The 16,938-nt window shown below is 36.2% G+C and overlaps 1 protein-coding gene across 1 annotated transcript; it reads right to left on the reverse strand.

Moving 5' to 3' along the window:
- Positions 1-504: 504 nt before the first annotated feature.
- On the reverse strand, positions 505-1,089 carry LOC149260381 (uncharacterized). The gene has a single exon (XM_089458592.1). It carries the CDS (start codon positions 1,087-1,089, stop codon positions 505-507), a length of 585 nt encoding a protein of 194 aa, XP_089314718.1.
- Positions 1,090-16,938: the final 15,849 nt, after the last annotated feature.

Genomic DNA, 16,938 nt, shown 5'->3' on the forward strand with positions numbered 1-16,938 from the left:
GAAATTGCTAGTGAGGGAGCCGCACCCTCTTTTGTCCTTAGTTGTTGCTTTGGTCGGAGATTTTCCTTGGAGCTTATCTAAAAGTAACGATGCTTCAACCTGCACCCTTTGGGGAATCTCTCCTAGGTACCAACTGTCCCATCGTCTTCCAGTATCATCCGTCCAAGTTGATATGTCCCACAGGGTATTCAGGTTGTTGGACTGTAGCCAGATTTTAATGTTTGCCAGGCCTTCAACATGGTTGAGAGGCTGTTCACCAAGGATCGGATCATCCCAAATTCTGATTTTTTTTCCATTACCTGGTATCCAGTAAAGGTTGTGACTGAAATGCTCCATAGCAGAAAGACAGAGTTTGAAGATAGGAGAACCTTTAATGGTTTTTGGGGGCTGGTCCAAACACCTCAGCCGCTGTCCATTGAAGTATTTCTTCCACAATACTCTCTTACTCCAGCTAGCCTTTCCAGCAACAATATTCCATAGAATTTTGGAGCCCAGGGAGAGATTCTAGGCACCTAGATCTCTTAATTGAAGACCTCCTTCCAGAATTGGCTTTTTAATAGTGTCCCATTTAACTAAATGAAGTCTTTTTTCATTATTTTTCCCCCCTTCCCAGAGGAATCTTCTCAGCAGACTGTCCATTTTACTGAGGAAGGTTTTGGGAGCAAGCAGAATGGAATGTTGATAAAGAGGCAAACTTATGAGAACAGATTTCATCAGGATAACCTTCCCAGCATTGTTCAGCCAAGAGGCTCCCCAAGCTTGAATTCTAAGTTTTAGTTTGTCAAGCAGGGGCATCCAGTGGGCAACTTTAGGAATGGATTTGAAGATTGGAATCCCTAGATATTTAAAAAACTCCCAGGTCTGAATTCCTTTCATCTCTAAGAGCCTGGCAATATCAGCCAGTTCCTTGACCGAGTAGTTCCAGCCGAAGATAGTGCTTTTTAGATAGTTTATCTTGCTGCCCGAGACCTCCTTGTAGATGTCCAACTCCTTCTTAAAGGATCTTGCAGAATTTATGCTCGCTCCTCCAAGCAACAGAGTATCATCGACAAATTGGGCATGGTTAATGTCTTTAACATTGGGAACCATTCTGAGGCCTACCAAAGATTGGATTTGTTGACAGTAGTCAAGTTGGAAGCTAAGCACAAAGGCTTGAATAGCGTAGAGGAGCGGGGACAGCGGGCAACCTTGTCTTAAACCCCTAGAGGCATTGAAGAACTTTGTTGATCGGCCATTAACGAGTGGCGCAATCTAAGGGGAGGCGATGCAGGATTTCACCCAATTTATGAAGGTTATAGAGAAGCCCAGTTTCTTCATAACAGCAAAGAGGAAATCATGTTTCACCCTGTCAAAGGCATTTGCCAAATCGAGCTTTATCACCATTCCTTTCTCTTTTCGGTGGCAACTTGAATGAACTGCTTCTTGCACCAGCACAATATTGTCCAGAACCTTTCTCCCTTTGATGAAACCTCCTTGATTTTCCGGAACGATGTCTGGCAAAACATTCTTGAGACGGTTGGCTATTTTTTTGGTGATCAGTTTATAACTTGTGTTACACAGTGAAATGGGCTGAAATCTACCAAAATCAGAAGCTCCTTTCTCTTTCGGAATCAGGGCAAGGAAGGCCGAGTTGGTGCTGCCTCCGATCTTGGAACATGATTGAGACTTCTTGACCATTCTTAGAAGGTCTTTATTAATTATAGATCAACAAGTCTAAAAAAATATGGCATTGAACCCGTCAGGCCCAGGAGCTTTATCCGGCTCCATGCAGTCCAAAGCCTTCTTGAGTTCATCCATGCTGATCGGAGCAGTCAGCATAGAATTAACAGAATCGTGAACACAATGAGGAATTATATCAAAAGGGTAGGCTTGGGAGTCTATAGGAGGACTTTCAAGAGCCGTATAAAGCTCTTTGAAGAAGGTGAAAGTAGCTCTTTTGATGCCTTCAGAATCTTTGACCACAGCATCATGGGAGCGAATTTCTGAAATAGATTTGAATTGCTTGCGAGCTTCGGCTTGCTTATGGAAGAAACTGGTATTCTTGTCATCGGCCTGTAACCATAAGTTTATGGATTTTTGTCTCCAGTACTCCTCTTCTTCCCTACTAGCTCTATGGAGAGTTTTTTGCAACTCAACTTCTCTTTGAAGCAGACTTTGAGAAACAACAAAATTCTCCATTGCAGATTGATGGGCAGCAAGGTTTTCTAAGGATTCTTTTCTCTTGGCAGTGGGTGTTTTCAGAGTTTTAGCCCACTCCTTGAGTCTTCTTTTAAGGCCCCTCAATTTTTCTTCCCACACATAGAATGGGGATCCCAGGATCTGCCGATTCCAAGCTTCTGAAACCACTTCATGGAAACCATCTTGCTGAATCCACAAAGGACTAAATCTAAAAGGAATTGGACCAAGGTTTCCATCAAGGGAGAGCTCGAGGCTAATAGGTTTATGATCAGAAGTGAAGTTTGGAAGGATTTTAGAAGAGGCTGTTAGACCACATGTAAGGAAAGAGGATTGGACAAGGAATCTGTCCAGATGAGAAGCTATGTGGTTGGGCCCTAATCTTTTGTTAGTCCAGGTATATTTCCCAGCAGAAGGCTTGATATCCTCAAGATCCCAGTCTAGCATTATGTCTTCCACCCATTCTCTAGCTGGATCCCTTACAAGGGAACCCCCCTTTTTCTCATCAATGGCTAGAGTAACATTCAGATCACTTGCAATAATGATATTTTCTGGGTTGTGCAATAAAAGAAAGGACTGAAGCGAGTCCAAACAAAAAATTTTCTCCGCTGGAAGGACCTGAGCATAAAGATTGAACATACTTACTTGTTGACCAGAGTCTTTGTGGAGGAGCTGGATGAAAATCCAATGAGAGCAATTTTCTTCTTGAATCAATTCATATTTGGAGCTGTCCCAGAAGGAGGCAAGCCCGCCAGAGGCGCCCCTAGCACTGAAAGCTCTTCTGGGACCTTTACGCCAAAATGTCTTACTAGTTTGGAGGAGCAGATTATCCTCCATCTTTGTCTCCTGGATGAGAAGGATTTCACGCGAATGCATCCTAACAATGTCTTTCAGGGCTTCTTCTTTCAGTCTGCTGCCTAACCCTCTGCAGTTCCAGGAGACGTACTTCATTATTTATTGACTCGGGAGGTGGTGGCTCCTTTTGGAGCCCTGCTCTACTTGCGCCCGGATCTGGTGTTCATCATTCCTTTGAGAGTTTTCTGGGAGCCTTGTAGGACATCCAGATAAGTTTTCTCCTCTCTCTGTTTCTTCTTGGATTTCCAACCCCTAGCCGACTTGATAGGAGTGATTTGCGAGCCATCTGATTCAGTGTCTCTCTCTTCTGACTCTTCCCCTGAGTCAGAGGCTAGACTGATGTGCTCCTTAGTACCTTCGTTTCCCCTTTGATCATCAGCTGCTAGAGGAACAATTGATTTTTCTACGGTTTCTTTCAGTTTATTCGAGTGGTCTTCAGTTTCTTCGTGATTCTCTGTTACATTCACCTTTTCAACTGGGGGGGGGGCTTCTTTTGTGATTGGTTTGGTCTGAGAATTGGACTGGGTTTTCCCCATTGTTCTAGATTTTGTCTGTTTAGAAGGCTTTGGGACTACCTTGCCCTTTTTTATCTCTTTCCATCCTTCTTCTTCCACCTTGTCCCTTGATGGGGCTTTAGGACAGTTTCGTTGGAAGTGACCATGCTCGTGACAGATTCTACACTTAAAGGGCAGTTGCTCGTAGTCCAGTTTCTGGAAGTGATGCTAATCTCCAACTGTAAGTTTAACGGCTTCTGGCAGACCAGCTTCCAAGTCAACTTCCATGCAGATTCTTGCACAAGTGTATTGGCCCCTATTGTCAGCTTTGTCAATGAATCAACCCTGCCTGTTTCCAATCTTTTGCAGGGATTGGTAGCTCCAGCAGTGGATCGGAAGGTTGGGGAGCCGGACCCAAACAGGAACCTCCTTTGGGACATCGACTGAAGGGTCGAAGTCAGGGGTCCATTTGTTCAGGAAAAGGCCTTGATTTCCCATGAAATACGGACCATTTCTGAACACCAGGTCACGGTCTTCCTTGGTAGTGAATTCGAAAATGAAAAATCCTCTACCGACAACATAACAGATCACGTTGTTCATCAGCAGAGGCCTCCAATTTCGTTGAACCCATTCATCTGTCGATTTTTTTGATGGCCATCGACCCATAAATTTCCCGACCAAACCTTTGTCAGCCAAGGCAAGAGTTATTTTGATCGGTTGTTCTTCAGGCAGAGCAATCTTTGGTATTTCTTCAAGTTTTTTGATGAACATCGGGACTTCAGGTGTTGGACGTTTTTTCCCTTTCTGAGACAGGAGATTACGAAATGCATCTGCAGAAGAGTTTGGAGGGTGCGAGAGGGCTCCCCGCCCCCTGACGCACCCATGGCAGCGGTACAGACCACGCAACGATCCCTGACCTAATCGCTGTAGAGGAGAGTTACTACTATTGTTACTAGTATTGTTACAGTTAATTCTATGTATAATTTAATTAATTGCAGCAAGCTTTGGATGGTGTAACAACTTAAGTCCTAGACCGGTCCCTCAGCTTAGCGTGGAAGTGAATTATTTATTTTGTTGTTACAATTGTATTTCACTTCCTTACGTGTGCAGATTGAATGAGTGATGGTTTTCAAGAGTGCTATGAGAGTGGTTGAATGATAGATTGCATAAATATTTCTCATTTATGTGATTGTTCTTACTGATGTTGTTATAGTTAATTCTGTGTGTAATTTAATTAATTGTAGTAAGCTTTGGATGGTGTGACAACTCAAGCCTTGGACATGTTCCTTTGTTTAGTGTGGCGGTGAATTATTTTCTTTGCTGTTACATATTGGATTGCACTTCCTTTTATCTGTGCAAATTGAATGAGCGATGGTTTTCAGGAGTACTGTGAGAGAGTGTTGGAGGTTGGAAATTCTTTGCCTCAACATCGGGGAATACCACCCGGTCGAGAACTTAAGACAACTCTATTTCCATTGGAATTGGTGGCTCCGACTGGGGATAATGGGACTAGTTTCCCTTGAAAGAAATATAATGAACGAAGGAAATATAATGAGAATAATGGAATAATTAAAATCTAAATATGGTATTGATAAATAAACTTATTCTATGTATCTCCCGGGATAATATTTCTTTACATGTGATTCATAAAAAAAAATTCACAAAGTATGCAACAATATAGATCATTAAACAGTTTACGAAAAGAAAGCGAAAAACATAAACTAAATTGATTAAATAGTTAATTAATTTAGTTGATTCAAATTGATCACATATAAGATCTCATTATTTCATATATGATAAAAATGAAACAATCCTACACATCAATAGTGACAATGTCTGACTGTTTGCAAAGCATACATACAATGAAATAACTTATAGAAAATTTACTATCTATCTCAATGAAACATAGCAGTAATATAAAGATAATAGTACCCAATACATCAAGACTCTGCTCATGAAAAAGATAGCTTCTTGTTCAACTCTTCTATTAGATAACTTTGGAATAACAGTAGTGCAACTTCAAAGTTGTCTATCAAAAATTCAAAACCCCTTATCTAAAGAAATGAGAGGGGTTTTATAGTCTATTAATATTACAAAAATAGTAAAATAAAAATAAAGATCTTAAAACAGTTCCAACAAACTAAGCAAGGTTAGAGTAAAGATAACATTTTGTTGTAACAATAAGTTCATGACTGTGCTGCAAGCTGATTTTCCATTCGCTCTCTGAATCCACATATGTCTGTCATTGGCTTTAATTGGGGGTATGAATCGGCTGCATGCACATCTTCCCCGTAAAGACTGCATCGCTGAGTGCTGGTAGAAGATGAGCTATCACATTAGAAAGACACCTCAGCACAATCCATTGACTATGTGGTTTTACCAATAAATGCCAATAGCTTTCAAGGTTTACTTTTAATAAACTTTGATATCTTCAACCTTTTTCTATGATGTTTCCTACCATGACTTCTTTAGAGATTAGACATCCGGTAAAGTGTCTTGTGGACATTCCTGTATTAAATTGGCTTGAAATAGGTTGTCATTGATATATTCAGTGAGATAAGAAGCAATATTTCTCACTCTGATAATAGCCATTTCTTCTTGCTTCATGTGTATGTCCCAGTCACCGAAAACAATATATTTCTAAGATTCTTTAATTTGAGGAAGATCGGTTGATCATCCTTAAGCACTATCTAACCAATCTATATACTCAGAAATATTATCATCAATTTCTTCATAAAATGTCCTCAGTTCGGACAACTGGTTAACCAAGGAATCACTAGACTTACACAAATCATGAATTAAAGTTAATTTATGACAAAAGATATATGTTATTTAGCAAGGAGTGTATCCAACTCTCCTGCTTCCTTTTTAAATTAATTAATTTCTAGATTTTCTTGTTGTAGTTGTTGTACCTGTGCATCTTTGTCTTTGATATTAGATTCATATTGTAGTTTCAAATCATTTAAACTCTTCTGTAATTTGATAAGCTTTGCTTGCTATTGTTGTTCTATCACCTGCCTTTCACTTTAGAGACTTTGCTCTAATTGAACAATCTTTTGGTCCTTCTCCTTTATAAGTAGTTGGACTTCTGCTTCATTATCAATAGTTGAACTAACATAATCCCCTACAAACTGTGAGATTTTGTTTAATTTTTCATCAGGGACTGATTGGGCACCTTTCCAAAGAACTTGAAAAGGAGTCTCATTAGATACTAATGCATGAGCCTGTTCTAGTTTTCTCTTATTTATTTGTGTGCTCATAACTGCTTTATGTTTAGGACTGTAAAATACATATAAAGGAGGGATTTCTTCAATTTTCAAAACTATCTCTGATGTAGGAAATGATGGGATGATTTCCATATCTTTAGCAATAGTGGTTTTCTCGGGAGCCTCAACAGTGAACGAGGTTGTCCCTTTAGTTTCTGGAATCTGCAATGGTTCTTTATTGACTGTAGTGTTTAAACCTTGAGTTTCTTCGGCTAATAATACACGACTAAATTCTCCAAAACTTCATCCAACTTCTTTTCTCCCTATATTTTATTTGTTTGCTTGACAAATGAAGTAGCTATCTCTGAGAGTTGAGAAATATTGGATCTCTTGATGAGGAGGCTGATGTCTTCGAAACTTCAATATTTTTTTGAGAATGTCTCAACAAATCTTTTGGAAAATAGGCTATTCTTTGACTACGATATTGATTGAACTCAATCAATTCTTCAGGAGTTAGTCGACCCGCTGCTAGCTTCTCAACCATGGAGTATTCTGGAACCATTTCCAACAAGTCATGAAATTTATTAGGCTTGCATGTGAATTGTCTGATTCGAGCCTGTGCTGTGACATCTTTTGCGACCCCATGAGGATCATACTGTCTATTTGGGATGGTTTGAGAATTTAAAGCTTTAATTTGGTCAATTTCAAGAAGAGCATGTTTGAAATTGTCCAATGCATATATACCGCAAGAAATAGGAAAAGAAGGTCAAATGGTTTTCTTGGTATCCTCAAGTACTTTAGTGAAACCATTCCCAACTGTTTAATTGGCATTTCCCTGGCTAACATCTTACCAGGGACAAAAAGAGGTAAAATTTGAAGACTGGAAAGGCTGCCAAAAACTCGAATCTAAGTGAAATAATTCTCCCTAAACCACCTTCCTGATGACATTAAGTCATTATTAGCTTCTGTAGAGAGTCTGGGCACTTTGTTACCAAATACCTCTTGGTGAATAAGGAGGATGAATTCATTAAAAATCTTATAAAAATGAGAATGAAACTTGGATTCCCACAAGATATCATGGGAAATATGATCGGGGTAGGATCTTGAATTGTCCATTTCCATCCCATGGATGAAAAGTCATATGAAAAACAAATAGCATCCCTGACATAAGCGCTCATAAAGAAAGGGGAAAGAGCTATATCATTGATATTTCACTTTTGTCTGTAGTTTCAAATTTGAGTAGTTAAATTGTTAGACAATATATTTTCCCAATCCATAATATAACCATCTGCAACAACTTCCATTAACGATACCCATTCTTCTGAGAATATTTATGTATTAGGGTAATCATATAAACGACATATCATAGCAGCAACATGAGAGAAAGGTCCAACAAGAGAAGATAATGAATACATACCCCTATCGTCGCGTTTGTGCTTGTTCGGGTCCCTTCTCCACTCTCTGATAGGCTCTACCGAGCTTGGATTCTCATTCATAAATTTCTAGACAAACTGAGTGTCATACTTTTTCTGCGGCAGTGGAATGTGATACATTTTCCTCAAATATTCAACCTTGAATGATCCGATGATTGTCTTCTTTGGAGTCATGAAAAATCTATCTGTGATATTTAAATGGTCGATGACCCATCTCACCATATCTGTGTAGGGAAATATTTTAGGACGAGCTACAATTCTATGTAAAAAGGAATTGGCCACATCGTTCCATGTAGACTCAACATCTGGAGTTGTAGTATATGCAGTAGCACTTTCCTTCTCAATTACCCTTGGCTTTTCATCTTCAAATAGTTTGTATATGATTTCCCAAGAGGAGGACCCTATGTTTGGTGTGCATGCAGTGTCTGTGAATAACGGTGACATTTCGACAATCTCTTTAGGAGGTGAAACTGTCTATGGTTGAACTACAAACTTCTTCTTTGCTTTAATAATTCTTGACATCTCTTTCGACTGTTGTTTGTCGGGATTTACCTATTAAGAAGAAAAACAAGGATGAGTGGCAAGGATTCGTAAATGAAAATAGTATTTTCAATTCAATGCGAGTTTAATGAAAAATCCTTTGGCATTACATCAAAATCATAACAAATCGTTTAGGACCTCGAAACCATAAATCACATAGAGTGGCCATTAATTATCAAACATTTGTTCACGTGGCGCTTTGACACATGTCATTGTATCGGCAGATCGCTATCGATAAAATTCTATCGGCATTTTGTTATCGGGTGATACAGCTAGAACCTTGCGATATGTGAACTCTGATATTGCAAGTCATGTGATCAATCACAAATCTGGAATGCGAGATGGGTGATATCAGGGAGTCGGGACTTGACTGAATGTGATATTAGAGATCAAAATTTTGTTATGGTATTTGCTTTGAAATCGCCGATGCTGATAAGCCGATAGCACTTCATGTGTGGTTTAGTGGGACCAACTTTTTATAATATTTCTGTTTATTTACTCGAAAACCATTTAGAAACTTTGAAATGCTATTCAAAGGCTTTATATCAGAAATACGGTTATTGGGGTTTGCTGATCGGAGTTCTAAAATTAAATTTTATTCATTATGACTTTATGTAATATTATTTCCTAAGAAACTATCAAAATGCCTTTAAGTCTAAAGAAAAGACTAAGCTTTGCTATACAAAAATTACCTTATTTTATTAAAACAAAACGAACTTTTTTTTCTAAAAATTTAAAGGGTCCCCATTATTTATTATTCTAAGTCTAATTATAATGGGGGGTTGTTGAGTACTACAACAATTGGCGACACACTGGACGAAACAATTTATCTCTGTAATAATAGATAAGATCTTGATCTTATCAAGAAATCTTAGAAAGTTAAAAATGATTGAAATTTAGATTGATAAAGATAACTCTGAATTGAAAGAACTCATTTTATTGTAAAGCTTCCCAAAGCTTGTTATAGATGAAAATATTGATTGTGTAAATCAATCACTAATAGGTTGAAAAAGTGAAGTAGAAAGTATTTGAAGCTTTAGCATATTGAATAAACTTATTTGTCACTGGTAGAGCCACTGCTGCCAGCAGGCGTCCATAGCCTCGACAGGGTTACCATTTAACCAAAAATGAACTAGTATCCCATCCACTTTATAATAACATTCTTAGAGGTAATGAATTTTTATTTTTATTTTTTTTGAACAATCTTTTTTAATTTTTTTTTTAACTTAAAAGCCATTATCCTAGTTTGGTGGCCAGATGATGATAATGCCATTCACAAGTCATAATAAAATTGAACAAGTCGGCTCGTAATGAGACCTCTTGTCTTATAGTTTTGTAACTACAAGCCATCATCTTGGTTTGGTGGCCAATAGTGATAATGTCAATGTCATTAGTCTCCCATGATCATGGTAAGTAGGCTCGTGATGAGACCTCTTATCTTTTAAGTTTTTTTTTTTTTTTTTTTTTTGAATTACACTCTAAGAAATTTAAAATTAATGGATGGGGAGGTCTCATTTACTCCTTAAGAGTTTTGGATGACCATTTAAAGTAAAGGATTCTATAGCTTCAATATAATTTCTACTTTTTTAAAAATAACTTTTCAAAACTGATTTACAAACAATTAGATTTTTTAAAGGTTCCAAGCCATGAGATTTCACAATTAAATGGATATAACATTTCAAAGATTTGAAATAGATGCAATACTAAATTTCAATTTATAGTTTTTCTTTCTGAATTCTTTCTTGAATAAGTGAACACCTTAATAATGAAGAGAAACTTCCAATGTAAACTCAAAAGTGTACTACTTAACACTATTTAAAACTAAAAACACTGCTTTGTATATATGATTATTTACATATTTTACAAGAGAACAAATGTTCTTTTAAGAAAAATATTTTTTGAGAATAAGTCCATTAACGGGAAGAGTATCTTTCTTCCCTTGTAAATCTTGCAAGATAAAAGTTGATGGACCTACCTTATCAAAAATATGAAATGGACCAAGCCAGAGTTTTTGAAATTTAGTGTGTTTTCCCTTATCCTCATGAGCTTTATCCCATTTTAGAACTAAGTCTCCAATTTCAAATTTTTTATTTATCTTTGACTGAATTTATATCAAATGAAGCTTTGACCAATTGTTGATGGTGAGCATGGACTTGTTTAGCTTTATTTCTTTCTTCTTCCAATTTAAGGATTTGGGACATCCTTAATTGTAGAGCAGAAGAAGGCTCTTCTTCAATGAATTGTACTAGGGCTAATGAGGGAAGTGCTAGATTAGGAGGTAAGATAGCTTCTTTCCCATATACTAGATGAAAAGGAGAAGTACCTATAGAGGTCTTCTCAGTTATTCTATCAACCCACAAAGCAAATATTAAAGTCTTATGCCAGTTCTTTTGATTTTGGTCAAGGGTTTGTTTGATAATTCTTATAAGGTTTTTATTAGTGGATTCTGCTAGACAATTTCCCTGAGGGTAGTAATTTGCAGAATACTTAAGTTTAAATTGTCTTTTCAGAGAAAATTTAGTCATTACATTTCCAGAAAAATAAGAGCATGTGTATACCAAACCTGGTAATGTTAAATTGATCAATGAATTCAGTAATGCTCTCAGAATTGGCTAGCTTCAGAGGTATTGCCTCTAACCATTTCGTAAAATAATTTGTTGCAGTCAAAATGTATTTATGTTGTTTGGAAGAATGAGGAACTATCTCACCTATTATGTCCAGTCCCCATTGCTCAAAAGGTTGTTCAATGTTAACTAGTTGCAAAGGCATGGATGGTTTCTTCTGTATTCCTGATGAAGTTTAGAATTTTTTACATTTCCTCACGTAAATGTGAGTGTCTTTGAACAAGGTTGGCCAATAATATCCAACATGTAGGATCTTGTGAGCAGTTGTATCTCCACTATAGTGCCCACCAGTTGGTCCATCATGAAGTTCCTGTAAAACTTTTTTTGCTTCATCTTTTTCCAAACATCTTAATAAAACATAATTGTAATTCTTTCTAAACAAAACATCATTGATGAGTTGATATTGATTAGATTTCAATATCAAGGCTCTTTTTCTTTTATAATCGAGTTCAGATGGAGCATAACCATTTTTCAAATAAAATATTAAGTCAGTGTATTGAGATTCGGTATCAACAGGAAGTACCTCTATGATTTGAACATTATTACCTATACCTTTATCAACTGATACAACATTTATTCCAGTAATCAATCTGCAAAAACCTTGACCTTCCACAATTTTGGAAAGTTTTATTTCTAGGTCATATCATTGTAAGGCAGTGACCCAGTTAGCCCTTTTCTCTCCTAATTATTGTTGAATAAGTAATTGCTTAACCGCTGAGAAAGGGACAATGAATTTAGTATGAGTTTTCAAGAGAAAAGGTCTGCAATACTTGATTTCTTTGAAAACCACAAAGGCTTGCTTTTCTATTCCAAAATAATTTAATTCAACTCCTTGAAAATTTGAACTAAAGAAAGAAATAGGAGCTTCCATTTTCTGTTCGTTTGGCTATGTTAGGATTGCTTCATATGATAGCTCAGAGGAAAAATTATATAAAATGAATTAATCATAAAAATTAGGAGTTGATAGAGAGGGAGCATCAATAACAACTTGCTTGATTGCTTTAAATGACTCTATTTCATTGTCTCCCCATTTGAAAAGTGAATTTTTCTTGATCATGGTTTGTAATGGTAGGATGATTTGAGAGAACTCAGGGACAAATCGCTTGACAAAATTAATTTGGCCAAGAAAAGATTGCATTGATTTTTTGGTATGTGGCATAGGAATTTCAGAAATTGCCTTAATTCTTTCTGGATCAATACAAATTCCATCTTTGGATACAATAAAGCCAAGGAGTTTTCCTTCACTAAGAGCAAAAAATGACTTCTTGGGGTTTAGAGAAATTCCATACCTTTTGCATCTTTCAAAGATCTATTTTAAGTCACGGAGATGATTACTTCTCTTCTTGGAATATATGGTAATATCATCTAGATATACCACAACAGTTTTATTGATCAATCCCCTGAACGCGATGTCCATTTCTCTTTGGAATGTGGCTCCTACGTTCATAAATCTGAAAGGCATTTTTTGATATGTATATGTTCCCCATTTTGTTCTGAATGTGGTCTTTAATATATCCTTTGGATGAACAAGGATTTGATTATAACCTGAGAATCCATCTAGAAAAGACATTAGTTTAGAACCAACAACTGATTGTAGGACTTGTTCCATTGGTGGGAGGGGAAAATTATATTTTTCACATGCCTTATTTAAATTCCTAAAATCAATGCAAATGCGAATATCACCATTCTTTTTTATGACTGGTACAAGATTAGAAACCCATTTGGAATGCCTTACCAGAAAGATAATTTTGGCCTTTAGAAGCTTGTTTAACTCACTTTTGATCTGACTTTCCAAATTTGGATGAATCTTTCTGAGTTTTTGCTGAATGGGTTTCTCATTCGGTATCATTGGGATAATGTGTTGGATGATAGAAGTATCATAAGTTTTAAGATCTTCATAATTCCAAGCAAAAATATTCTTATATTTTTTTAACAGATGAATAAATGCATTTCTTTCTTCTGATGAGAGCCCAAGACCTAAGTTAATATTTTGAGGTTTGATATTAGATCCAAGGTTAACCAGTTCAAATCTCAAAGTTGAACTTTGAAGTTTGCAGTTGGTGACCTTTTTAAACCTGTCTTTTAAATCATAAAGATCCTCAAGTTTAACTACAGGCTTCGGCAAAGAATTTTGTTCATTTGATTTATTCAATTGTTTATCATGCTCATCTTCATCTATTACTTGGTCAAAATAAGATTCTTCAGATGTCAAAAAATATAGGATATCTTCATCATCATTAAACACTCGCCAATTAGTGATGTTGTCAGGAATGGAAGGGCGAAAAATCAACTCTATAGAAAACCTATCAGGACTAAACTCTTCAGGTGGGATCAATTTAGATGCAACATTGGCCAAAAGATCAACACTGGCATTTTGTAGCCTAGGAATTGGAGAAATATTAAATGCAATGAAATGTGAAGTAAGATTTTGAATCAAGGATTGATAATGTTTGAGATGATTAGAAACACAATGAATATTGTTTCTTACTTGTTTTATAACAATTTATGAATCACCAAACACTTGAAGGTATTCAACATCAAGACTTATAGCTTTATGCAATCCTTGTACTAATGCTTCATATTCAGCTATGTTATTAGTACATTCAAATTCTAATCTACATGCCAGCATAGTTTTTGCACCATCGGGGCTTATCAATATGCATCCAGCTCCTACACCATCATTAGATTTAGAACCATCAAAATAAAGTGTCCAAAATAAAGAATCATGCTTAATTACAAGTGTATCTACAATATTTATACATTTAGTAAAATCTGTTTGTGAATAATTTTCAACTTGAGATGAAACAAAATTAACTAAGAAAGGGGATCTTTGGGCTGCAAAACTTCCAAAGTAAGATTCAGAAGAATAATTCCCAAGGATGTTGTTTGTGAAAACCACAGGCTCATTTTCTTCATCCAGATCAGTAACTGAGTATTTCATATGATTTTCTCTATCCACCCGAATTTGATTTGGTTTCCCATTGTAAGGAAGCCATATGTGTGACCAATATGTGGCAAAATAACCATGCAATTTCTCAGACCAATCTTTGCTTAAAATAAGACCATAAAATTCAGGAATATCAGCAACCAAAATATCAATAATTTGACATACCTTTGAATTTGAAGATAATCTTATTAAAATAGAGTTTAATTCTCCCAATACTTTAACCTTTGTTCTATCTAATTGAACAATTTGGACAACAAATTTCTCGGGTGTTATGTTCAGCTTGAGACAAACTGAATATGGCATAATATTTGATGATGCACCTGAGTCTATCAAACAATTGTGAACATTTTTATTAAAAATTTCAAAGGTTAAAAGAAAAGGAGGAGTATGGGAATTTGACCTGTCTCCAATTAAAATTGCATCAGAAGCATTAATTTTATCTGGGGAGTCACTTAGAGGCTTACCTTTTCCTAGTGAGGCTTTTGCAGTTGGAAAAGGAGATGTAGGAACAACATTTAATTCTTTAAGCAATAATTTTTGTTGTTTCTTTAACTTTCTCACCTCATACATGGAAATGTTAGCCTTGACTTTCTTCATATCTTCCACAATGTTATATTATATATCTTTATCAGAAAAAACAAGAGTTTTAGATGAAGAGGGGAATTCGAAGAAGAGGGAATGTATTCTGAAGATTTAGGAGGAGATCTTTTTATTTTTCCTTTATCTTTATTGATAGGAGTAATTGATCTCTATTTTTGATTTGATGGTGATTTACTCCTAGTTTCTACTGGTAGGGCTTCTCCTTCTTATTTGTTTTCTAATGTAGTAAGAATAAAATACCATAATCCTTGTGCTTCAACTAACTCTTCTTCTTGGGATTCTTTTGTAGATAGGGATGATTCTTCATCTTCAACTTGATCTTATTCAAAATTGGATATGATATTGGGTGGTTGAGACGATGAAGGAAGATCTTTTTTGAAAGGTTTGAAAGGTATTTTTGAAGAATCTGATACCTGTTTCTTAATCTCGACCATTTCGTTTAACATTGTTTTGAGGAATTTCTGTAATCCTTATAAATCTAAAGGGTCTTTAGAAGGCTTCTTTTTGGCTTCTTCCTTAAAGGTTACTTTCTTTGACTACCTTTCTTCAAGCATAATTTTCTTCTCTAAAGCTAAAATTCTCTTTTCGACAGACAAAGATTCTTTCATGTTGTCACTTAAAGTAGCTCTACTAGCTCTATCCATGAATATCACAATATTAGAGGTAAGCGTAGAGATGTACCATTCTATTTTTACATCTTCACCAGGTTTTGAAGTACCAAAAATCTTATTAAGAAATTTATTGAAACTAGATTTAAAATATTTAATTCTATCATTTTGATTTGCTTTAAGATTATATAGATCATTAATTAATGTAGCTGTTGTATGATCATCACCAAAATTTGTAAAAAATTTCTCTTGAAATGTATCCCAATTAGCAATTGAACCTGATGGTAAAGAAAAGTACCAGGATCCCATTGATCCTACAAAAGTATAGGGAAAAAGTATACATACACAATCTTCTTCTTGAACTCCATTAAGGTTAATGGCCAACATGTAATTATGCAAATGTTCTTCAGCTGGAATCCCTTCATCAGGATTAAACTTGGGTAACCATATTTCTGGATGTTTAGGTAAAGGATGAAGGGGTGTCGGCATGTGGACTGCACCTGGGTTGGTCCAAGGTCTGTTAGCCATTCTAGGTGTTTGAGTAGAAGAAGTTGTAGAAGTAGATGTAGAAGAGGCAAAGGATGACTGTGTAGAAGAAGAAATTTCCCCTGTGGTAGTGTTGGTTAAACTAGCACCAGTTGATTGAAAATGAGAGGTATGAGTGGAAGGATTGATCGGATGAGAGGAAGTTGATAATGAAGGGTGAAATAAAGGTGTTTGTGGTGGAGAAGATGATAAAATATCACTAGTAGATGATTGTGATTCATATTTTTTAGTCTTTCTTTGGTGAGAAGGTAAGGGAAAATCAAACGGAGTAACCCCAAGTTTCTCACTTTGGGATTGAGTCAAAATACGAGAAGGTGGAAAAGATGACGATACACTACCTTCAGATAACTCAGATTATTGTGGCCTTTCTTCTGAAATAGAAATTCCTTCTAATTTCTAAATTAAGGTCTGAACTTTAGGTAACTCCTGAGAAGGAGGTTGATCAGATAACTTAGGGTGTGTGCTAGGAGATTTTGTGGTTTTTTTTACGACTTTTGGTCTGGGAGTTGGAGATTTTGGATGAGCTCTGGAAGTTGGAGGAGATTTTGAGGGAGATTGAATATTTTGATGACCTTTTAGTTTAGGATTAAACCTTGTTCCCATTCATAGTCGGGGCCCTCCTTCTAGCGCAAAAAAATTTGAATGCTGGAAATTCTTTGCCTCAACATCGTGGAATACCACCTGGTCTGGAACTTATGACAACTCCGTTTCTGTTGGAATTGGTGGCTCTGACTGGGGATAATGGGACCAGTTTCCCTTGAAAGAAATATAAATGAATGAAGGAAATAGAATGAGAATAATGGAATAATTTAAAGCTAAAGATGGTATTGATAAATAAACTTATTCTATGTATCTCTCGGGATAATATTTCTTTACATGTGATTCATAAAAAACATTTCACAAAGTATGC

This window comes from Pinus tabuliformis, chromosome 6 (genome assembly GCF_031772625.1).
Source record: "Pinus tabuliformis cultivar Carrire ecotype Pingquan chromosome 6, CPIR1, whole genome shotgun sequence".
Classification (NCBI taxonomy): Eukaryota; Viridiplantae; Streptophyta; class Pinopsida; order Pinales; family Pinaceae; genus Pinus; species Pinus tabuliformis.

Excerpts from the sequence above, each read along its gene's own strand:
- LOC149260381 (XM_089458592.1), bottom strand. The coding sequence starts at position 1,089 with ATGGTTCCCAATGTTAAAGACATTAACCATGCCCAATTTGTCGATGAT.